The 24,078-nt window shown below is 49.1% G+C and overlaps 3 protein-coding genes across 5 annotated transcripts; 1 reads left to right on the top strand and 2 right to left on the bottom strand.

Annotated features, from left to right (window-relative positions):
• Positions 1 to 4,256: 4,256 nt before the first annotated feature.
• Positions 4,257 to 4,920, bottom strand: LOC144325310 (uncharacterized). The gene is made up of 3 exons (XM_077918127.1): positions 4,826 to 4,920; positions 4,559 to 4,709; positions 4,257 to 4,448 (listed from the first exon to the last, which is right to left on the bottom strand). The coding sequence occupies exons 1-3, from the start codon at positions 4,918 to 4,920 to the stop codon at positions 4,368 to 4,370; spliced, it is 327 nt and encodes a 108-aa protein (XP_077774253.1). The 3' UTR covers positions 4,257 to 4,367.
• Positions 4,921 to 9,540: 4,620 nt separating this feature from the next.
• Positions 9,541 to 10,593, bottom strand: LOC144325096 (uncharacterized). Its single transcript, XM_077917151.1, has 3 exons — positions 10,101 to 10,593; positions 9,841 to 9,991; positions 9,541 to 9,729 (listed from the first exon to the last, which is right to left on the bottom strand). The coding sequence occupies exons 1-3, from the start codon at positions 10,193 to 10,195 to the stop codon at positions 9,649 to 9,651; spliced, it is 327 nt and encodes a 108-aa protein (XP_077773277.1). The 5' UTR covers positions 10,196 to 10,593; the 3' UTR covers positions 9,541 to 9,648.
• Positions 10,594 to 17,778: 7,185 nt separating this feature from the next.
• On the top strand, positions 17,779 to 18,694 carry LOC144325095 (uncharacterized). 3 transcript variants are annotated; one of them, XM_077917150.1, is made up of 3 exons: positions 17,971 to 18,162; positions 18,279 to 18,417; positions 18,503 to 18,694. In XM_077917150.1, exons 1-3 carry the CDS (start codon positions 18,068 to 18,070, stop codon positions 18,590 to 18,592), a joined length of 324 nt encoding a protein of 107 aa, XP_077773276.1. In that variant the 5' UTR covers positions 17,971 to 18,067; the 3' UTR covers positions 18,593 to 18,694. The 3 variants fall into 3 exon arrangements, with proteins under 3 accessions (XP_077773274.1, XP_077773275.1, XP_077773276.1); XM_077917148.1 differs by having other exon boundaries at positions 17,779 to 18,417; XM_077917149.1 differs by having other exon boundaries at positions 17,779 to 18,417; positions 18,506 to 18,694.
• Positions 18,695 to 24,078: the final 5,384 nt, after the last annotated feature.

A 24,078-nucleotide genomic window follows, 5' to 3' on the forward strand; every position in this document is an offset into this window, starting at 1 on the left:
TGGAATGAAGTTATATGTTGGAATGAAGTTATATGGCTTTAGTAGAAATGTTATAAGGAATTAAGTATAAATAGATCATTAGAGCATTAAAGGGAAAAATAAGGTTAGAATGTGTTAAGACAATTATAGGATAGAAACTAGAGGAAGATGGAAAGGAATTGCTGAAACAATCAATAGAAGTGGAATACAAAAAGGGAGGTGTGAGGAGGTCGTGGAAATAAGGGAAAGAAGGATAAAATATTGAAATTGGACTGTGTTTTAAATGGTTTTTGTTTTGTTTTGTTAGTTGTATGTTAGTGTTTTGTAGTTTTATTTATTATTATTATTGTTGTTGTTGTTGTTGTTGTATTGTATTATTGTATGTTTTTTCTTTTTTTGGTTTTTTGTAGTGTTGTGTTCAATTTGTTGGAAAACTAATAAATATTATCATATAAAAAAGGAAGGTTTTAAGCAGAGGGTGGATGGCCGCCTGCCAGGGACGATTTGATTCCGGGGGTTGGACTAGATGACTCTGAGTGTCCCTCCCAACTCCATTATTTCCCCCCACCCCCCCACCCCGTTCAGCCTAAATAGACTCCGGGAGAGCAGTGATATTTATTACTTTTCCCACAATTTAAACACAACAAAACAAACAAAAAACAAAAAGAACAATACAATACAAAAACACTAAATAACATAACCAAGCAAAAACAGTTTAAAACACTTTCCATATCTTATCCAACTTTGCACTCTCAACACATAGTGACTCTGAATCTGCACCCGCTCCTTAAACTTGTTACTGTACTTCTTTCAAGTCTAAGACTGGAATGATTAGAGGCGCCCTCTTTGTTGGTGCTGGTGGTGTTTGTGTTCCTTGAGATCCACCGGAAGAATCTTGTTCCACCACTTGCTGTGTAGCAACAAATATTGAACAAAGAAGGGCATCTGTTTCATACCCAAGTGTTTGTGCAAGGCTTTCCCATAAATAGGTTTATGACAATAAACAGAAGAAGACACTTCAAGCAACAACTTGGAACGCAAAAAGAAAGAATAATACTGACCCAATCTCTAGTTCTGAAGGACAGATTGTGAAGCTGAGGCTCCAGTACTTTGGCCACCTCATGAGAAGAGAAGACTCCCTGGAAAAGACCCTGATGTTGGGAAAGATGGAGGGCACAGGGAGAAGGGGACGACAGAGGACGAGATGGTTGGACAGTGTTCTCGAAGCTACGAGCATGAGTTTGACCAAGCTGCAGGAGGCCGTGAAAGACAGGAGGGCCTGGCGTACTCTGGTCCATGGGGTCACGAAGAGTCGGACACGACTAAACAACTAAACAACAACAAATCGATAGTTCAGCCCAGCGTAACTGAGCTGTAATTTCTAGGCTACTGAACTGGGGCTCAGTTCCAAACTGGACCATTTCCCTTGGAATCCTAATTAAGGAATAAGCAATTAAACAAAATTATTCTTTCTCATTTCAGGGTTGGTAGGAAATAGTCGAGTTCGGAACTGAGCTGCAGTTCAGTAACCTAAAATATATGTCTAATAATCCAGTCTGCTTCCCACATATATTTGACCTCACCAATTAGACTGGGCTGAACTATAGATTGGGTAAGCATTGTTCTTTCTTTTCACGTTCCAGTTGTTGCTTGAAATCTGCTCCTTTGTTTATTTCCATAAACCTGTTACGCCTTGCATGAACTATCCAGTCCTGACAAAAAAAATTCCTTCCAGTAGCACCTTAAAGACCAACTAAGTTAGTTCTTGGTATGAGCTTTCGTGTGCATGCACACTTCTTCAGATACTGGGGCTGTATCTGAAGAAGTGTGCATGCACACGAAAGCTCATACCAAGAACTAACTTAGTTGGTCTTTAAGGTGCTACTGGAAGGAATTTTTTTTGTTTTGACTATGGCAGACCAACACGGCTACCCATCTGTATCCAGTCCTGCGTATTTTTAAGTTAAGTGAACTAGATTCTCAGCCCCACCCTCAATATGTTCCCCTTTTGGGTGGCTTCGAATGGGGAGAACGGTCTCTGCTTTCCTGCTGCTTCGCCAGTCCTGGTCCCCACAAGGACCCGCCCCCCTTCTTTCTTGCCAGCCAAGTTTCCGGGGAGTCCCTTGGGGAGAGGACGCCGAGGACCAAATGCCCCCATTCAGCTGGATGGACTGATCCTTCCTCTCTCCCGAATCTGCAGTTCTGCCGGCGACTGGCCTGGCGGTTCGATTTGGTTCGATTTGGGTCGCAGCTTCCACCCCCTCCCCCGCAGGCGAGGACCTGAGAGAGAACCTCCGCGCCCGGCTTTCTGGGAAGCCCCATTCCTCCCTTCCCCTCGTTCCCCTCTGCCGTGCGCAGCAATGGGGGAAGAAGACTGACTGGCCGACCTCGCGGGTGTGTGTGTGTGTGTCAGGACTACCGAGTCATCATCGCCCAGGGAGCGTCCAGCGAAGATGCTCGACGGTGTCCGCCTGGCAGCAGGCAGCGGGAATTGCGAGGAGGATGCTCGCTTGCCAGGGCTCGTGCGCCCCGTCCCGGATCCTTGCCCAGGCCGTGGGAGGCAAGGATGCGCTGGCAGAGGCCGGGGGAGACGCCACCCGGGGGACAGGGCGGGCGGTGATAAAAGGGCTGCCCCTGCTCCGACGACACCAAGAGGTTGAGCTGGCAGAATGGCGCTGAGCGGAATCAACCAGAGCCACGTGCAGCCCGTTTGGGCCGAGATCCCGTCCCGTTCCGCAGACATCGGCGCCCGGGCTGTGCCCAGGTAAGCCCGCCCCGTCGGGCAGGGACCCTCTCCCGATGGCGAGGCCATGGCCCGACACATCTCCTCTTTATTGTCGTAAGCTGACCTTCTTCTCCCCCTCCTCCCGTAGAATCGTCTCCTTGGGGGAGTACGTCTCCAAGTTATTGTGCAGGATCAACACGGGCTCATATGCCCGCGCCCTGGAGGAAGGCGAGGGCGACCGCAGAAACCTGAGCGTCCTGCCCGCCCAGAACCTGCTGGCGGACCCCGTCAACTCCAGGGTGAGTCTGTCTCCCTCCCCGTCGGGCGGGGGCTCCAGACGTGGGTCCCTCCTTCGCCCCTTCGCCCCTTCGCGCCGCTCCGTCCTCTCTAACGCTCCCCGCCTTCGCCTCTCCCACAGCTGCCGAACCAAGACACCGAGGAGGAAATGGACGTCTTCAGCGAGGCTGTGCTCATCATCAACGCGCTGCTCTAATACCGCTAGGCCAGAGAAGCAGCCGGCGCCCTCCGCAGAAGTGCCGCCTGGACGTGGCAGCCTCGAGCACGTCCCTCCCCACCCCCACCCCTAATAAACCTGCTTTTAGCTCTCACTGCTCTCCCGGAGTCTATTTAGGCTGAACGGGGTGGGGGGGGGGGTGCGGGATCAGCAACCAGGGATGATAAGTTGACACCTTCACCGCAGACTGTTCATTTCCTGTGTTCACCAAAGTGGGTGGTCATTATAGGTGTCCAGGGTGGGTCACCTACACATACATTCCTATCCACACCAAACCAAGTGGTTATTAGAGGTCATTATGCAGGCCATTATGCAGGGACCTGCCCATGTATTCCTATCCAAACACAGACATACACTTTTGGTGCACGCTTATGAGTGGCAGAGTGGGTGTAGGCCACATCTATGAGAAGGCAGAAATGTGAGTGGCATCAGAATTCCCTGGTTCCGCTAACCCAAGAGCTAAAAGAAGAGGAGCGTGTGTGACCTTGCAGGCCATTTCTCCCCTTGTCCACCAAAGGCTGAGCATGGAAGCCAGGCAAGAAGGCACCTGCAGAAGAGTCTCTTGGGAGGGCAGCTGTGGGGGTAATGTGGGGCTGGTGCTCTATGCAGGCTGGCCATACTGGGGGAGGGAAGGAGGAGGAGAAGGCGTGAGCACTTTGGGGCATCACAATTTTGCATGACACCCCCCCCCCAAGGAAACAGGATGTCCCAGACTGTTGACGGGCATGTGCCAGCCTAGGTGAGTTTCGCAGACTACCAATTGGGAACCGCTGATCCACAGTATTCCAAGTGTTTTTGCACCACAGATTTGTAGAATGGCATTCTGGGAGCCACAGTCTTGTTTTTAAATGCATTTTCAAGTGAACCCCACCCAACATGGAATGGGTCTTTTTCACAGCTGCAAAACACAGGGTTGGCCTTTTCATCCTGCTCTCCACTACCATCTTAAGGTCGGACTAGATGACTCTGAGTTTCCCTCCCAACTCCATTATTCCCCCACCCCACCCCGTTCAGCCTAAATAGACTCCAGGAGAGCAGTGAGAGCTAAAAGCAGGTTTATTGGGGTGGGGGGGGGGAGGGACGTGGTCGAGGCTGCCACGTCCAGGCGGCACTTCTGCGGAGGGCGCCGGCTGCTTCTTTCGCCTAGCGTTATATGGAGAACACCCCATCGCCGAAGCACGCAGCCGAGCTGAAGATGCCCATTTCCACCTGGATGTCTGGGCTCGGCACCTGCAGGAGGGGCGAAGCGGGGAGCGTTAGAGAGGACGGAGCGGCGCGAAGGGGCGAAGGAGGGACCCACGTCTGGAGCCCCCGCCCGACGGGGAGGGAGACAGACTCACCCTGGAGTTGACGGGGTCCGCGAGCAGGTTCTGGGCGGGCAGGGGGCTCGGGTTGCTGCGGTTGCCCTCGCCTTCCTCCAGGTCGCGTAAGTATGAGTCCAGGTCGATACAGGTGAATACCTCGAGGATGTACTCCTCTAAAAGGCCGTTTCTACGGGAGGAGTGGGAGAAGAAGGTCAGCTTGCGGGAAACGAGAGTAAAGAGGAGAAGGGCCGGGCCATGGCCTCGCCATCGGCAGAGGGTCCCTGGCCGACGGGGCGGGCTTACCTGGGCACAGCCTGGACGCCGATGTCTGCGGAACGGGACGGGATCTCGCCCCAAACGGGCTGCACGTGGCTCTGGTTGACTCCGCTCAGCGCCATCCTGCCAGCTCAACCTCTTGGTGCCGTCGGAGCAGGGGCAGCCCTTTTATCACCGCCCGCCCTGTCCCCCGGGTGGCGTCTCCCCCGGCCTCTGCCAGCGCGTCCTTGCCTCCCACGGCCTGGGCAAGGATCCGGGACGGGGCGCACGAGCCCTGGCAAGCGAGCATCCTCCTCGCAATTCCCGCTGCCTGCTGCCAGGCGGACACCGTCGAGCATCTTCGCTGGACGCTCCCTGGGCGATGATAACTCGGTAGTCCTGACACCCGCCCCCCCGCGAGGTCGGCCAGTCAGTCTTCTTCCCCCATTGCTGCGCACGGCAGAGGGGAACAAGGGGAAGGGAGGAATGGGGCCTCCCAGAAAGCCGTGCGCGGAGGTTCTCTCTCAGGTCCTCGCCTGCGGGGGAGGGGGTGGAAGCTGCGACCCAAATCGAACCAAATGGGTCGCTCCTTTGCCCGCCAGGCCAGTCGCCGGCAGGACTGCAGATGCGGGAGAGAGGAATGATCAGTCCGTCCAGCTGAATGGGGGCATTTGGTCCTCGGCGTCCTCTCCCCAAGGGACTCCCCGGAAACTTGGCTGGCAAGAAAGAAGGGGGGCTGGTCCTTGTGGGGACCAGGACTGGCGAAGCAGCAGGAAAGCAGAGACCGTTCTCCCCATTCCAAGACACCCAAAAGGGGAACATATTGAGGGTGGGGCTGAGAATCTAGTTCAGTTTCCTTAAAAATACGCAGGACTGGATAGTTCATGCAAGGCGTAACAGGTTTATGGAAATAAACAAAGGAGCAGATTTCAAGCAACAACTTGGAACGTGAAAAGAAAGAACAATGCTTACCCAATCTATAGTTCAGCCCAGTCTAATTGGTGAGGTCAAATATATGTGGGAAGCAGATTGGATTATTAGACATATATTTTAGGTTACTAAACTGCAGCCCAGTTCCAAACTGGACCATTTCCTACCAACCCTGAAATGAGAAAGAAGAATTTTGTTTAATTGCTTATTCGTTAATTAGGATTCCAGGGGAAATGGTCGAGTTTGGAACTAAGCCCCAGTTCAGTAGCCTAGAAATTACAGCTCAATTATGCTGGGCTGAACTAGAGAGTGGGTCAGTATTATTCTTTCTTGTTACGTTCCAAGTTGTTGCTTGAAACCTCTTCTTCTGTTTATTGTCATAAACCTATTTATGGGAAAGCCTTGCACAATCACTTGGGTATGAAACAGATTCCCCTCTTTGTTCAATATTTGGTGCTGGACACAGCAAGTGGTGGAACAAGATTCTTCCGGTGGATCTCAAGGAACACAAACACCACCAACACCAACAAAGAGGGCGCCTCTAATCATTCCAGTCTTAGACTTGAAAGAAGTACAGTAACAAGTTTAAGGAGCGGGTGCAGATTCAGAGTCACTATGTGTTGAGAGTGCAAAGTTGGAGGCAGCAAGGAGCCCTCAAGACTGTCCTGGAAGGAACTCCAGGGGATGAGCAACCAGGGATGATAAGTTGACACCTTCGCCACAGACTGCAACCAACGGTTCATTTCCTGTGTTCACCAAAGTGGGTGGTCATTATAGGTGTCCAGGGTGGGTCACCGACACATACATTCCTATCCACACCAAACCAAGTGGTTATTAGAGGCAATAGAGGCCATCATGCAGGGACCTGGCCATGTATTCCTATCCAAACACAGACATACACTTTTGGTGCACGCTTATGAGTGGCAGAGTGGGTGTAAGCCACATTTATGAGAAGGCAGAAACATGAGTGGCATCAGAATTCCCCGGTTCAGCTAACCCAGAAGCTAAAAGAAGAGGAGCGTGTGTGACCTTGCAGGCCATTTCTCCCCTTGTCCACGAAAGGCTGAGCATGGAAGCCAGGCAAGAAGGCCCCGGCAGAAGAGTCTCTTGGGAGGGCAGCTGTGGGGGTAATGTGAGGCTGGTGCTCCATGCAGGCTTGCCATACTGGGGGAGGGAAGCAGGAGGAGAAGGCGTGAGCACTTTGGGGCATCACAATTTTGCATTACCCCCCCCCCCCAAGAAAACAGGATGTCCCAGACTGTTGACGGGCATGTGCCAGCCAGAGACCCTCTAGGTGAGTTTCGCAGACTACCAATTGGGAACCGCTGATCCACAGTATTCCAAGTGTTTTTGCACCACAGATTTGTAGAATGGCATTCTGGGAGCCACAGTCTTGTTTTTAAATGCATTTTCAAGTGACTCCCACCCAGCATGGAATGGGCCTTTTTCACATTTGCAGAACACAGGCGTGGCCTTTTCATCCAGCTCTCCACTACCATCTTAAGGTCTTGGTCCAAGTTGGCCACTGCCAGTTCAGACCCAGGAATATATATGTCTGGAGTTAAGATATGTCTTTTTTTGCATCACAGAATCATAGAGTTGGAAGGGATCCCGAGGCTCAACGAGCCCAACCCCCAGCAATGAAGGAATCTCAGCTGAAGTATCCCAGACAGATGGACATCCAACCTCTGCTTTAAAATCTCCAAGGAAGGCGAGTCCACCACCTTCAAAGGGAGTCTGTTCCACCCTTAAACAGCTCTTGCTTTCAGAAAGTTATTCCAAGTGTCCACAGCGCCCCCCCCCCAAGACAGCATTGCGGACGGCCTCAGCAACCTGAGCGCCCTGCTGGAGGAGGAGATGATCTTCCAAGGGAGTCTCTCTCTCTCCCCTTAGGGGGGCTCTGGAGGGGGCGTCCCTCCTTTCCTCTTTTGCACCCGCTCAATCCTCCCAGCCTAATGCTCCCCACCTCTGCTTCTCCTGCAGCTGCTGGGTAATATCATCATGGTGATGGCCACCTCAGAATCCAATTCCTAGGGACCGAGGTCCATTTGGGGTCCCCAATAAAGTATTTGAGGAGGCTGGGCCTCCACGAGACCAGCATCAGAGACCTCGCCCCCCAAAACATACCCAGCAATGACAATCAGTCTGCACTCTGTGTCCATTGAGGGTTCTCAGTTCTTGGGCAATTGGGAGAGTTCTTCCCCTTTGGGATTTTTCTTAATTTCCCTTTTGTTGTGCAAACCACAGGGGTGTGGGGCCTCCCCCCAAGCCTTGTGGCCCCTTCCACTTCTGTGTCGGCAGCGCTAGTTGGGCTCAGTAAGCAACTACCCTCTTGGCTGAAGAGGTAGAAAAAACAATCTGGGCAGCTTGGCAGGTCCTAATCCCAGACCAGGAGGTTCTTGGTTCAAGGTCCCTTCCCTCAGGCCATGAGCCCGCTGCTTGGAAGGGCGCATCATTGCAAGGAAATCTGCAGCTCCTCCAAACTGACTGATATTCCACGGACCAAATGAGAGTAGCAGCACTTCACCGCTGGCGACTGAGCAACCTCTGATATCGTTCCTTGTTCTCTTCAGCCAGTTTTGGCCAAACCACACTGTGTTTCTTTTCTGATGCAGGTTCTTCTGACACTGAGGGGACATGGGACTCCCTGGCAGACGTGGGAAGCGAGACCCTTCTGCAGGGGCAGGTGGGCAGGCTACTAGACTGCTCTGATCTACAAGAGACATCCAAATCCTTACAGGGGAAGCTGACACCCTGAGAATTACCGTATGCAGCACAAAGATTTTACTTTTGTCATGAACTTGCTAGGCAGTCTCAGGCAAGCCACTCTCCATTTCAGCTCCTTTCCCCCATGTTCAACATGAGCAAAATAATGTTCGCATTCCTGCATTGTGGGGGTTGGACTGGATGCTCTTATTCAGTTAATTAGCCTTTTTTTGTCCACCATTTTGTCTCCACTGCAGTGGTTCTATGATGTAGCAAGATGGCTGCCATTGCCACCTCCTATTTCCATAATAATTAATTTTTGTACCTCTTCCAACTGACTGGGTTGTTCCAGCTACTCTGGGTGACTTACTAAAGAATTATTGGGCAGAGGCCATGACTGTTCAAGTGTTATAATAGTCTTTTGAATGTACAGTCGTACCTTGGTTTTCAAACAACTTATTCCTCGAACGTTTTGGCTCCCGAACATTGCAAATCTGGCAGTGACTGTTCTGGTTTGCAAACTATTTTTGGAAGCCGAATGTCAGACGGGGCTTCCTGAAGCCAATCGGAAGCTGTGCTTTGGTTTCCAAACAGCCAGAAAATGGGAAGCCCCATTCAATTAATCAATATGAAATGTTTAATTGGATTGTTTTTATTTATTTTTTATTTTGGATATGACATGGCAAGATTTCATATGTTCTTAATTGAGATGTTATTAATGAAAAATTAATTAAAAAATATTTATTTATTTATTTATTTATTTATTTTAAAAGAGGCCGATGAGAATCCTTGTCTCCTCTCCTGATGAGCCTCCAGCTTGGCTCCTGGGCATTGCCCGATAAAAGGAAGCCCTTCTCAAGAAGCAAAATGGTGTTTCCTGCCATCTTGGGCCCCTCCAGGCCTGCAAGCTCCCCTGCTGTAGAGATATTCTCCCGTGGAAAGGACACTCCCGGGAGGTGGTGGACTCTCCTTTCTTGGAAGGTTTTAAGCAGAGGGTGGGTGGCCGCCTGCCAGGGACGATTTGATTCCGGGGATTGGACTAGATGACTCTGAGTGTCCCTCCCAACTCCATTATTTCCCCGCCCCGCCCCCACCCTGTTCAGCCTAAATAGACTCCAGGAGAGCAGTGAGAGCTAAAAGCAGGTTTATTGGGGGTCGGGGGAGGGACGTGGTCGAGGCTGCCACGTCCAGGCAGCACTTCTGCGGAGGGCGCCGGCTGCTTCTCTGGCCTAGCGTTATATGGAGCGAAAACCGTTGACGATGCACGCAGCCGAGCAGAAGATGCCCATTTCCAGCTGGATGTCTGGGTACGGCACCTGCAGGAGGGGCGAAGGCGGGGAGCGTTAGAGAGGACGGAGCGGCGCGAAGGGGCGAAGGAGGGACCCACGTCTGGAGCCCCCGCCCGACGGGGAGAGAGAGAGACTCACCCTGGAGTTGACGGGGTCCGCCAGCAGGTTCTGGGCGGGCAGGGCGCTCAGGTTTCTGCGGTCGCCCTCGCCTTCCTCCAGGGCGCGGGCATATGAGCCCATGTTGATCCTGCACAATAACTTGGAGACGTACTCCCCCAAGGTGACGATTCTACGGGAGGAGGGGGAGAAGAAGGTCAGCTTACGACAATAAAGAGGAGATGTGTCGGGCCATGGCCTCGCCATCGGGAGAGGGTCCCTGCCCGACGGGGCGGGCTTACCTGATCACAGCCCGGGCGCCGATGTCTGCGGAACGGGACGGGATCTCGGCCCAAACGGGCTGCACGTGGCTCTGGTTGACTCCGCTCAGCGCCATCCTGCCAGCTCAACCTCTTGGTGCCGTCGGAGCAGGGGCAGCCCTTTTATCACCGCCCGCCCTGTCCCCCGGGTGGCGTCTCCCCCGGCCTCTGCCAGCGCGTCCTTGCCTCCCACGGCCTGGGCAAGGATCCGGGACGGGGCGCACGAGCCCTGGCAAGCGAGCATCCTCCTCGCAATTCCCGCTGCCTGCTGCCAGGCGGACACCGTCGAGCATCTTCGCTGGACGCTCCCTGGGCGATGATAACTCGGTAGTCCTGACACCCGCCCCCCCGCGAGGTCGGCCAGTCAGTCTTCTTCCCCCATTGCTGCGCACGGCAGAGGGGAACGAGGGGAAGGGAGGAATGGGGCCTCCCAGAAAGCCGGGCGCGGAGGTTCTCTCTCAGGTCCTCGCCTGCGGGGGTGGGGGTGGGGGTGGAAGTTGCGACCCAAATCGAACCAAATAGAACCAAATCGAACCGCCAGGCCAGTCGCCGGCAGGACTGCAGATTCGGGAGAGAGGAAGGATCAGTCTGTCCAGCTGAATGGGGGCATTTGGTCCTCGGCGTCCTCTCCCCAAGGGACTCCCCGGAAACTTGGCTGGCAAGAAAGAAGGGGGGCGGGTCCTTGTGGGGACCAGGACTGGCGAAGCAGCAGGAAAGCAGAGACCGTTCTTCCCATTCCAAGCCACCCAAAAGTGGAACATATTGAGGGTGGGGCTGAGAATCTAGTTCACTTTACTTAAAAATACGCAGGACTGAAGAGTTCGTGCAAGGCGTAACAGGTTTATGGAAATAAACAAAGGAGCAGATTTCAAGCAACAACTTGGAACATGAAAAGAAAGAACAACGCTTACCCAATCTATAGTTCAGCCCAGTCTAATTGGTGAGGGTAAATATATGTGGGAAGCAGACTGGTTTATTAGAAATATATTTTAGGTTACTAAACTGCAGCTCAGTTCCAAACTGGACCATTTCCTACCAACCCTGAAATGAGAAAGAAGAATTTTGTATAATTGCTTATTCGTTAATTAGGATTCCAAGGGAAATGGTCCAGTTTGGAACTGAGCCCCAGTTCAGTAGCCTAGAAATTACAGCTCAGTTACGCTGGGCTGAACTATCGATTTGTTGTTGTTTAGTTGTTTAGTCGTGCCTGACTCTTCTTGACCCCATGGACCAGAGTACGCCAGGCCCTCCTGTCTTTCACGGCCTCCTGCAGCTTGGTCAAACTCATGCTCGTAGCTTCGAGAACACTGTCCAACCATCTCGTCCTCTGTTGTCCCCTTCTCCTTGTGCCCTCCATCTTTCCCAACATCAGGGTCTTTTCCAGGGACTCTTCTCTTCTCATGAGGTGGCCAAAGTACTGGAGCCTCAGCTTCACGATCTGTCCTTCAGAACTATAGATTGAGTCAGTATTATTCTTTGTTTTTACTTTCCAAGTTGTTGCTTGAAGACTCTTCCTCTGTTTTTCCCCATAAACCTATTTATGGGAAAGCCTTGCACAAACACTTGGGTATGAAACAGATGCCCTTCTTTGTTCAATATTTGTTGCTACACAGCAAGTGGTGGAACAAGATTCTTCCGGTGGATCTCAAGGAACACAAACACCACCAGCACCAACAAAGAGGGCGCCTCTAATCACTCCAGTCTTAGACTTGAAAGAAGTACAGTAACAAGTTTAAGGAGCGGGTGCAGATTCAGAGTCACTATGTGTTGAGAGTGCAAAGTTGGATAAGATATGGAAAGTGTTTTAAACTGTTTTTGTTTGGTTATGTTATTTAGTGTTTTTGTATTGTATTGTTCGTTTTGTTTTTTGTTTGTTTTGTTGTGTTTAAATTGTGGGAAAAGTAATAAAAACCTTTTTTTTTAAAAAAAAAAAGAGAGAGAGTGCAAAGTTGGAGGCAGCAGGGAGCCCTCAAGACTGTCCTGGAAGGAACTCCAGGGGATCAGCAACCAGGGATGATAAGTTGACACCTTCGCCACAGACTGCAACCAACGGTTCATTTCCTGTGTTCACCAAAGTGGGTGGTCATAATAGGTGTCCAGGGTGGGTCACCGACACATACCGTACATTCCTATCCACACCAAACCAAGTGGTTATTAGAGGCAATAGAGGCCATCATGCAGGGACCTGGCCATGTATTCCTATCAAAACACAGACATACACTTTTGGTGCACGCTTATGAGTGGCAAAGTGGGTGTAAGCCACATCTATGAGAAGGCAGAAACATGAGTGGCAGCAGAATTCCCCGGTTCAGCTAACCCAAAAGCTTAAAGAAGAGGAGCGTGTGTGACCTTGCAGGCCATTTCTCCCCTTGTCCACGAAAGGCTGAGCATGGAAGCCAGGCAAGAAGGCACCTGCAGAAGAGTCTCTTGGGAGGGCAGCTGTGGGGGTAATGTGGGGCTGGTGCTCTATGCAGGCTTGCCATACTGGGGGAGGGAAGGAGGAGGAGAAGGCGTGAGCACTTTGGGGCATCACAATTTTGCATGAACCCCCCCCCCCCAAGAAAACAGGATGTCCCAGACTGTTGACGGGCATGTGCCAGCCACAGACCCTCTAGGTGAGTTTCGCAGACTACCAATTGGGAACCGCTGATCCACAGTATTCCAAGTGTTTTTGCACCACAGATTTGTAGAATGGCATTCTGGGAGCCACAGTCTTGTTTTTAAATGCATTTTCAAGTGACCCCCACCCAGCATGGAATGGGCCTTTTTCACATTTGCAGAACACAGGCGTGGCCTTTTCATCCAGCTCTCCACTACCATCTTAAGGTCTCGGTCCAAGTTGGCCACTGCCAGTTCAGACCCAGGAATATATATGTCTGGAGTTAAGATATGTCTTTTTTTGCATCACAGAATCATAGAGTTGGAAGGGATCCCGAGGCTCATCGAGCCCAACCCCCAGCAATGAAGGAATCTCAGCTGAAGTATCCCAGACAGATGGACATCCAACCTCTGCTTTAAAATCTCCAAGGAAGGCGAGTCCACCACCTTCAAAGGGAGTCTGTTCCACCCTTAAACAGCTCTTGCTTTCAGAAAGTTATTCCAAGTGTCCACAGCGCCCCCCCCCCCCAAGACAGCATTGCGGACGGCCTCAGCAACCTAAGCGCCCTGCTGGAGGAGGAGATAACCTTCTGAGGGAGTCTCTCTTCCTCCCCGTAGGGGGGCTCCTCCTTTCCTCTTTTGCACCCGCTCAATCCTCCCAGCCTAATGCTCCCCACCTCTGCTTCTCCTGCAGCTGCTGGGTAATATCATCATGGTGATGGCCACCTCAGAACCCAATTCCTAGGGACCAAGGTCCATTTGGGGTCCCCAATAAAGTTTTTGAGGAGGCTGGGCCTCCACGAGACCAGCATCAGAGACCTCGCCCCCCAAAACATACCCAGCAATGACAATCTGTCTGCACTCTGTGTCCATTGAGGGTTCTCAGTTCTTGGGCAATTGGGAGAGTTCTTCCCCTTTGGGATTCTTCTTAATTTCCCTGTTGTTGTGCAAACCACAGGGGTGTGGGGCCTCCCCCCAAGCCTTGTGGCCCCTCCCACTTCTGTGTAGGCAGCGCTAGTTGAGCTCAGTAAGCAACCTCCCTCTTGGCTGAAGAGGTAGAAAAAACAACCTGGGCAGCTTGGCAGGTCCCAAGCCCAGACCAGGAGGCTCTTGGTTCAAGGCCCCTTCCCTCAGGCCATGAGCCCGCTGCTTGGAAGGGCCCATCATTGCAAGGAAATCTGCAGCTCCTCCTAACTGACTGATATTCTAAGGACCAAATGAGAGTAGCAGCACTTCACCTCTGGCGACTGAGCAACCTCTGATATCATTCCTTCTTCTCTTCAGCCAGTTTTGGCCAAACCACAGTGTGTTTCTTTTCTGATGCAGGTTCTTCTGACACAGAGGGGACATGGGACTCCCTGGCAGACGTGGGAAGCGAGACCCTTCTGCAGGGGCAGGTGGGCAGGGTACTAGACTGCTCTGATCTACCAGAGACATCCAAATCCTTACAGGGGAAGCTGACACCTTTAGAATTATGCAGCACAAAGGTTTTACTTTTGTCATGAACTTGCTAGGCAGTCTCAGGCAAGCCACTCTCCATTTCAGCTCCTTTCCCCCATGTTCAACATGAGCAAAATAATGTTCGCATTCCTGCATTGTGGGGGTTGGACTGGATGCTCTTATTCAGTTAATTAGCCTCTTTTGTCCACCATTTTGTCTCCATTGCAGTGGTTCTATGAGGTAGCAAGATGGCTGCCATTGCCACCTCCTATTTCCATAATAATTAATTTTTGTACCTCTTCCAACTGACTAGGTTGTTCCAGCTACTCTGGGTGACTTACTAAAGAATTACTGGGCGGAGGCCGGGTGCCGATGTCTGTGGAACGGGACGGGATCTCGGCCCAAACGGGCTGCACACGGCTCTGGTTCGCTCAGCTCAGCGCCATCCAATGTCTTTGTTCAGACCAAACTTAAAACCATGGAGAGACCTGGTCTGAACAAAGACATTGGATTCTTATCCCATTATACACGACAAAGCCATTTTTCACCTTCTCACCCCTTGCTTTTTCCTGTAAGACCTATTGCAGTCGTTAAGAGTCGTCAACAGGCTCATCACAGCTATCTGCCAATCACCCATTCCCACCACCCTTCTGAGTAATACCCCTCCCCACCTTCTCACTATATAGAAGGATCTGGCAACTTCTGTTTCAGTGTATCTGAAGAAGTGTGCATGCACACAAAAGCTCATACCAAGAACTAACTTAGTTGGTCTTTAAGGTGCTACTGGAAGGAATTTTTTTTGTTATAAAATTTAACTTGAACATTAACATCCTTAGATCTTTTCATTTTGAAATTAAACATATTAATTCATCACTTAACTTATATAAAATCTTAAGCCAATTAACTATCTGGAAGCTGTTTCCAATTAATTTAACTTAACATATTTAACTAAATAATCATTAAATTTAGTCCATTCTTCCTGATACTCCTCCTCCTTCTGGTCGTGGACTCTTCCGGTTAGGTCGGCTAGCTCAGAAAAATCCATCTTCTTCATCTGCCATTCTTCCACCGTTGCTAATTCTTGCGTTTTCCACTTTTTAGCTAGTAAAATTCGAGAAACAGTTGTGCATACAAAAATAATTTAACATCTTTCTTGGGAAATTCCAAACCTGTTCTTCCCAGAAGAAAGGCCTCTGGTTTCTTTATAAATGTATATTTCAACATCCCCCCCCCCCAATTCATTAGAAATCTTTCCCCAGAAGTCTTTCACCTTGGGGCAGGTCCACCACATATGATAAAAGGTTCCTTCCTTTTCTTTACATTTCCAACATAGATTGTCACAGTTATGATATATCTTTGCTAATTTTACAGGAGTCAAATACCATCTGTACATCATTTTCATTAGATTTTCCTTTAATACGGTACATGCAGTGAACTTGACCCCTTTCTTCCACAATCTTTCCCAATCCTCAAACATTATATTATGTTCTACATATCTTGCCCAATCTATCATCACAGATTTAACTTGTTCATCTTTTGTATGCCACTCCAAAAATAACTTATACATTTTAGATAAATTTTTACCTTTAGTATCCAACACCTCCGTCTCGAACTTAGATTTTTCAGAAGCAAAACCGTTTTTTTTATCCAATTTGTACGATTCATTAATCTGGTGATAATGTAACCGGTTTAACTTATTTTTAACTTGATCAAATGGTTTTAATTTGTAACCTTCTTCATCTTCCAATAATAAATCAGAGTATCTCAACCATTTGGTATCCATATTTAGTTTTTTCTGGGCCTTTGCTTCCATTGGTGAAAGCCATCTGGGCGTCTTTCTTTCTAAAAGATCTTTCTATTTTATCCAAACACTATACAACGATTTCCTAACTACATGGTTTTTAAATGCTTTATGGGCCTTTACCTTATCATACCATAAATATGCATGCCAACAGAACACATGGTCAAATCCCTCCAAATCTAACAGGTCTGTATCTTCTAATTGCATCCATTCTTTAATCCAACAAAGTGCAGCAGCTTCAAAATAAATTTTTAAGTCTGGCAGGGAGAATCCCCCTCTTTCTTTAGAATCTGTAAGTAGTTTATATTTAATTCTGGGTTTCTTCCCCTGCCAGATAAATCTAGATAATGCTTTTTGCCATTCTTTAAAACATTTCACATTATCTATACTTGGGAGGGCTTGAAACAAAAAAAGTGTCTCTGGCAGCACATTCATCTTAATCCAAGCAATAACTTGCAACATCAAAGGAAAGAATAACACTTGCCCAATCTATAGCCTAGTGTAACTGGTAAGGTTAAATATGTGGGAGACCCAGACAGGATTATTAGGAATATATTTATAGGGTACTGAACGGGAGCCAGTTCCAAACTGGACCATTTCCCCTGGAATCCTAATTGAATCACTCACACATAAGCATATCAACAACATAAATATTCTTCCTTATTTCAGGATTGGTAGGAAATGGTCCAGTTTGGAACTGGGCCCCAGTTCAGGGGCCTTGACTTTAACAGGAGCCCATATATTTAACTTCACCAATTAGCCTGGGCTGAACTACAGATTGGGTAAGTGTTACGTTCTTTCTTTTGACATTGCAAGTTGTTTTGAGTCTGTTCCAATGTTTATTCCCATAAACTTATTATGTCTTGCATGAGCACTTCAGTCGTGCATATTTTTCAGTAGGCTAAACTAGATTCTCAGCCCCACCCGCAATATGTTACATTTGGGGAGTTTGGCAATCTGGGTATGAATTGGATGCCCTTCATTGTTCAATATTTGGTGCTGGGTCCAGCAAGCGGTGGGACCAGATTCTTTGGGTGGATCTCTAGGAAAAGAAACAGTAGCCCAGCACCAACAGGAAGCTTCTAAAGAGAAATTGCTCAGTTTTCCATGTGACAGCTCTTAGGATATTTGAAGATGCCTATAATTTATAAGCTAGGTAAAGGTAAAGGGACCCCTGACCATTAGGTCCAGTTGTGACCAACTCTGGCGTTGCGGCGCTCATCTTGCTTTACTGGCCGAGGGAGCCGGCATACAGCTTCCGGGTCATGTGGCCAGCATGACTAAGCCGCTTCTGGTGAACCAGAGCAGCACACAGAAACGCCGTTTACCTTCCCACCAGAGTGGTACCTATTTATCTACTTGCACTTTGACGTGCTTTCGAACTGCTAGGTTGGCAGGAGCAGGGACTGAACAACAGGAGCTCACCCCGTCGCAGGGATTCGAACCGCCGACCTTCTGATTGGCAAGTCCTAGGCTCTGTGGTTTAACCCACAGCACCACCCGGTCCCTTTAATTTATAAGCTAAACTTCCCCAAATCCCTCAACCGTTCCTCATCAGGCTTGGTTTGCACGGGACACTTGTTCCGTTGAATTGCACTTGCCATGTTACTGCCCATTCACTCATTTCGGAGGGGTCCTTTTGGAGACCCTTTCTTCCTTTCACCCCCCCCCCAATGTACTATCATCCTCAACTTTGGCCACTTCACTGGTCTTTTCTAGCGCTGGACTGTTGAGGAACAAATTAAAAAGAAAGAAACCTGCTCTTTTCCCTTCCCGATCCTTGGAGAACTCCGCTTTCCCCTTCTGTCCATGGGGAGAACTTCCTGCTTCCTGCTGCTTCACCAGCTCCTGATGCCCTCGTGGAACACTCCTCTTCTGAATGGCGGGAGGCATCAGGAATGGCAGGGAAGCTACTCCCTTGCCAGGGCTCGTACGCCCCGTCCGGAATCCCAGCCAAGGCCGTGGGAGGCTGGGACGCGGGAGAGGCAGCAGTGCCGACGGAAGGAAGAGCCCGAGAGAGACGCCACTCGCGGGGGCGGGGAGGCTGGGGTGGACGGCGATAAAAGGTCTGCCCTCGCTCCGACGGCACCGAAGAGGTTGAGCTGGCAGGATGGCGCTGAGCGGAGTCAACCAGAGCCACGTGCAGCCCGTTTGGGTCGAGATCCCGTCCCGTTCCGCAGACATCGGCGCCCAGGTTATGCCCATGTAAGCCCGCCCCGTCGGGCAGGGACCCTCTCCCGGTGGCGAGGCCATGGCCCGGCCCTTCTCCTCTTTACTCTCGTTTCCCGCAAGCTGACCTTCTTTTCCCCCTCCTCCCGTAGAGGTCACCTCTTGAGCGAGACTATCTCCAGGTTAATCTGCAACATCGACCTGAACACATTCATCCGCGCCCAGAGCCTCCCCAGCAACCTGAGCGCCCTGCCCGCCCAGAACCTGCTCGCGGACCCCGTCAACTCCAGGGTGAGTCTCTCTCCCTCCCCGTCACGTGGTTCCCTCCTTCGCGCAGCTCCGTGCTCTTTAACGCTCCCCGCCTTCGCCCCTCTAGCAGCTGCCGAACCAAGACACCCAGGAGGAAATGGACATCTTCACCAAGGCTGCGCTCCTCGTCAACGTGCTGCTCTCCATATACCTCTAGGACAAAGAAGCAGCCGGCGCCCTCCGCAGAAGTGCCGCCTGGACGTGGCAGCCTCGACCATGTCCCACCCCCGACCCCCAATAAACCTGCTTTTAGCTTTCACTGCTCTCCCGGAGTCTATTTAGGCTGAACGGGGGGGGGGGGATAATGGAGTTGGGAAGGACACTCAGAGTCATCTAGTCCAATCCCCGGAATCAAATCGTCCCTGGCAGACGGCCATCCATCCTCTGCTTAAAACCTTCCAAGGAAGGAGAGTCCACCACCTCCCGGGAGTGTCCCTTCCAAGGTAGGCAGCTATAGCAGGGGAGCTTGCAGGCCTGGAGGGGCCCAAGATGACAGGGAACACCATTTTGCCTCTCGAGAAGGGCTTCCTTTCATTAATAACATCTCAATTAATAACATATCAAATCTTGCTATGTCATATCCAAAATAATAAAAACAATCCAATTAAACATCTGAACACCCCCCCCCCAACCTGCTTTTAGGTCTCACTGATCTCCCGGAGTCTCCTTACACGGGCAAATCACAGAACTGTAGAGTTGGGAGGGAAACTCAGAGTCATCTAGTCCAACCCCCTGCAATGCAGGAATCTGAACCAAATCGTCGCTGACAGGTGGCCATCCAACCTCTGCTTAAAACCTTCCGGGAGTGTCCCTTCCAAGGCAGAATAGCTCTATAGCAGGGGACCTGCAGTTTGGAGTAGCATTCTCTGACTATGTCCAGAGTACATTATTGACACTTTTGAGGAATTCCAGTGGACCTCCGTCCTGGATCAGGATAAAAGAGTCCACATCACAGGGTTAGCCTTAAGCTCCAGGTAGCCTTAAGCTCCAATATCTGCTGTTGAATAAATTAACCATCAGGCTGGCATGCAATGTTTGCCTCATGCCTCCAGAGTTTTGCATGGACAAATTACATATTTTTTCTTATGCAACTATCCCTCCACCTCCTCTTGTGTCCCTTTTTTCAACATGATTATAGGTTTAGTTTGTTGTTTCCTCAGTTCTGGAAACTTCTGTTAACAATCCTGCTGTTAGTTAACCTTGCTGTTAGTTAATTTGCTGCAAATTGCCAGAGCTACTCCAGTATTCATGGCTGCTGCTACTTTTACGACTCCTGTCTGACCAACAAGCATCTTGGGACGGAGGCAATAAGCAGATTGTGCTATAAATGACAGGTTGTAATACTGGAACTGAGGGCCTACGAATGAAGTGGATGGACAGAAGTTTCAGAACAGGGATGGGGCCTGAATGTCCTAAAAGGGACATTCCAGAATCAAATAGGAAACCAGGATGGCTTCTGTAAATCTGGGGTTGTCCCTAGAGAATTGGAGGATCTGGTGTCTTAGAAACATATTTATGATAATCCAGCCTGGTTCTCCCATTATTTAATCTCACCTATTAGACTGGTCTGAATTACAGATTGGCTAAGGGTTCCTTTTTCTTTTCATGTTCCAAGTTGTTGTTCAAAGTCTGTTCCTCTGTTTATTTCGACAAACCTATTATGTTGTGTGTATTTTTATGTAGGCTGAACTAAATGTCCAGCCTCAGGCTCAATATGTTACCTTTGGGGTGTTTGGCAAGATGGGTATTAATCGGATGACTTTGAGCAAGTGGAGGGAATGGGTGAAAACGAAGAGTCACTGTGTGTTGAGGGCGCTAACTTGGAGGCAGGAGGAAGCCCTCCAGACATTCCTGTGAAGAACTCCAGGGGCTTTACCAGGGCCTTGGCTGTGGACTTCAACCAATGTTTTCTTTCCTGTGTTCACCAAAGCAGGTGGGTATTATAGGTGTGGCACAGTGGGTGCACACCGCTAGAAGGCAGAAACGTGAGTGGCATCAGAATCCCTGGGTTAACTAAACCAGAAGTTAAGGAGAAGAGGGGCGAGTGTGGCCTTGCAGGCAGGAAGGCACATTAAGAAGAAACCCCACAGTCATCTAGTCCAGGCCTCTGCAATGCAGGAATCTCAGCTAAAGCATCCCTGACAAGTGGCCAGTCAACCTTTGCTTAAAACCCTCCCAGAGAGGAGAGTCCACCACCTCCCGAGAAAGTCTGTTTCAGAACAGATGTATAGCAGGGCCTGGAGGGAGCCAATTATTAGGAGAGCACCGTTTTGCCCTTGGAGAAGGGCTCCGTGTTTGCTGGCAATACCAACACCCCAGGCTGGAGGTTCTTCAGGAGAGGAGACAAGAATTCCCACTGGTTTCAATGCTCAGTGGATTTGCTCCCAAGACCAAGCTGTTCAGCATTGAAAGCACACAGCACCAACTTGGCCACACCCGCTCTATGCATTTAAAACACTATGGGCAGCCATGACTTCCCCAAAATAATCCTGGGAACTGTAGTTGGGCGTTGAGAGTTGTTAGGAGACCCCTATTTCCCTCCCAGAGCTACCATACTAAGAGTGGTTTAACAACCAATCCTTCTTCCCAATACAGTGGTACCTCGGGTTAAGAACGTAATTCGTTCTGGAGGTCCATTCTTAACCTGAAACTGTTCTTAACCTGAAGCACCACTTTAGCTAATGGGGCCTCCTGCTGCTGCCGCACAATTTCTGTTCTCATCCTGAGGTAAAGTTCTTTTTTTTTTTTTAAATGATATTTATTAAGAATTTAAAATTACAGAAAAAAAGGAAAAAGAAAAAAAGAGAAAATAGAGAAAATAGATTAAACAGTACAAGTCAAAAAAAGAAAAAGAAAAAAGAGTACAAAACACACAATGCATCAAAATCAAAAACAATTAAAAACAAATCCAATATTCCCATATCCTTATCTTCATAAACTTGTTTCATCGACCTCCTCACACCTCCCTTTTTTGTATTCTAATTATTAATTATCTCAGCATATCCTTTCCATCTTTCACTATATTCTGTCCTTTGGTTGTCTTAATTTATTTTAACCTTATCTTACCATAAAAAACCCTAAAACTTAAAAACTTATTTGTACACAACTCCTTATAACATTTCTACTAAAGCCAAATAGTTTCATTCCAACATTTTTCTAACACTCATTAATTTTACAATATTTCTCTAAATGAATTTTTAAACTATCTTCCAATTTTCATCCACCGTCTCTTCTTCCTGGTCTCGGGTTCTGTCAGTCCTTTCTATCTATTCCATCTAGTCCATCAACCTGGTGATCTTCTGTCCGAGGCTCTTAACTCTTTTCCATGTCCCTTCTGCAGATCTTCTTCATATTTGTACCTGCACTTTACTTTGTCTTCTGCTGATCTTGTTCTTAATTTCCTTCCTTTGTCACTGAGGAGTAGATCTCGGGGAAACTCCAACCTAACAATGTCTTTATCCCTTCTCGACAGGTCAGCCCATTCTCCATGGTCAGCACTGAAATCCAAAAGATATTCCAAAGCATACTTCAATGTCCCTCCAAAGTTAAAGGCCCCCACAACTCCAGTCTCCCCCTGGTCCAAAACCAGATCTCAAAAGCCAAAACATCCCTGCATAGGGGGATCTGTCCAACTTCCCATCTCCAATCCAGACGGGACTCCATCTCTCCAAATCTGACTCACTCCAGATTCGGTCATCAGAGACAACAGCTTATGTTCCTGCAGGGCCGCAGCTCTCTCCACTTGTATTACTTGAGGTTCAACAACAACCACCTCCTTTGTCTTCACCACAGCTTGCCCTGTCAAAGCAGATTCCTGAGTCAGTTCCTGAGCAGGTTCTATATAGGTGTTCACTGTTTGTCCAAAATTATCAATTGCAGTAGTCATCAAATCCATCTTCTCATGAAGCTGTTTCAATAAGGCACTTGTTTTGCAAAAAGCAATCACTAAGGCTTCTTCTGCCCACATTCTTGTTCAAGGTCATGTCTAGTTCTAACGATCTTTAATCTCTACAGCTGTAGAGTTCCCCAGGTCCACTCCAACAACAGTTTCAAAAGCTCCCTCTAGAGGAAACAATTTCTATTTGTATCCATCCTTTTAAAAGCAGATCCAGCAACAAAATTACTTTCGTTTTTCAAATATTTTTTCCCTCTTTAGTGCAAAAAGAAACATTGGAATCAATATGTTTCTGTTATTTAACTATCTGTCAACGTACGTTTTATTCACAGTCAATGAACTTTCCCAAAACGTCTGTCTTCTTGACAGCCCGTTCCCAGGTTCAAGACGGTAGAAATTTATCTTTCTTTACTCTCTCTCCTGCAGGCTTGAACAGTCTAAGATTTCCCCCCTCTTCTCCTGCTTCCAAGGGGGGTTTAGTAGTTTAAACCAATGGAAATTTAATCCTTTATGAAAAACTTTGCAGACTTTAGCTCGCAATGTCTTTGCTTCAATCTATTTACAAAAGCGGAAGGCGGACTTCCTGTTTAGAACCTTCCCGCTTCGGTGCCAAATTACGGTGTTTAGTATTCCAATTTTCCGTTCTACTCACAGGTAGTTGTTTAAAGTCTAATTGTCCGCAGGAAAAAGTCAGTGCTCTCCGGCAACAGCAATGCGGCTTCACTCCGTGAAAAGAGCAGTCGATTCGAAGCACCGCGCCGCTCACCCCACGTCGCTCCGGATCCCCAAAACCGGGTTTCCCCGCGAGTAGGGTGCCAGCCGAATCCCATGTCCACAGGCTTCTCCCGCCTGTGGTTTTTAGTGGGTCTCCGCCTCGCCGTGGCGGTCCAGACCCTAATTTCCACGAAGCAGATTCCTCCCGATCAGAGGAAATCTGCCATTGCCGGAGGCGCTAACCCGGAAGTCCTCCTGAGGTAAAGTTCTTAACCCGATGTACTATTTCTGGGTTAGTGGAGTCTGTAACCTGAAGCGTCTGTAACCCAAGGCACCTCTGTAATAATTCCCAATTCTGTGGAAATTGTAGCCTAGTGAAGGGTCCCCTAGCACCTCTCACACCCTTATCAAACTACAGGATTATTTGGGGGAAAGCCATGACTGTTCAAGTGGTATGAGTGCTCTAGATATATAGCCAGGATGTGGCCTTTGTTTAGCTATGCACAGAACTCAGGATAGTTATCTCTTCTTTATCTGCTACACCAAGCAGTGGAAAGAAAGGCATGAGGATTGGGAGTGGTAAAGACTCTGAGATGATGCTTACCCTGACTTGCTACTTCTGCTTGGGTGCCATGATCTGGCACATGATCACAGCTCTCCAAAACAGGATGTCCCAGGCAGCTGATGGGTAGGTTCCACGGACGCCCTGGGTGGGTCACACAGAACCCCTGAGGTCCACGGACCACTGACTGGGAACCACTGGTTTAGAGAAAAGGCAAGGAAAGGATGCCATGATTGGAATCTATAACATGATGCCAGGTGTGGGACAAGTTTTTCTCCCTCTCTCGTCACACTATTACTTGTGTAATTCTAGTAGGTGGAATTGCTTGCAGAAATGTGCACCTTAAGCAAACAGTTGAACAAAAACACACATCTAAGGAGAAATGCACATTGGAAAAGCTGGCATATTTTGTGAGGGCTTTAAAACAAAATCACCAGCTGATGTACGAGTGTGGCGAACTGAACTCAGGATT

This window comes from Podarcis muralis, chromosome 13, assembly GCF_964188315.1.
Source record: "Podarcis muralis chromosome 13, rPodMur119.hap1.1, whole genome shotgun sequence".
NCBI classification, from domain to species: domain Eukaryota; kingdom Metazoa; phylum Chordata; class Lepidosauria; order Squamata; family Lacertidae; genus Podarcis; species Podarcis muralis.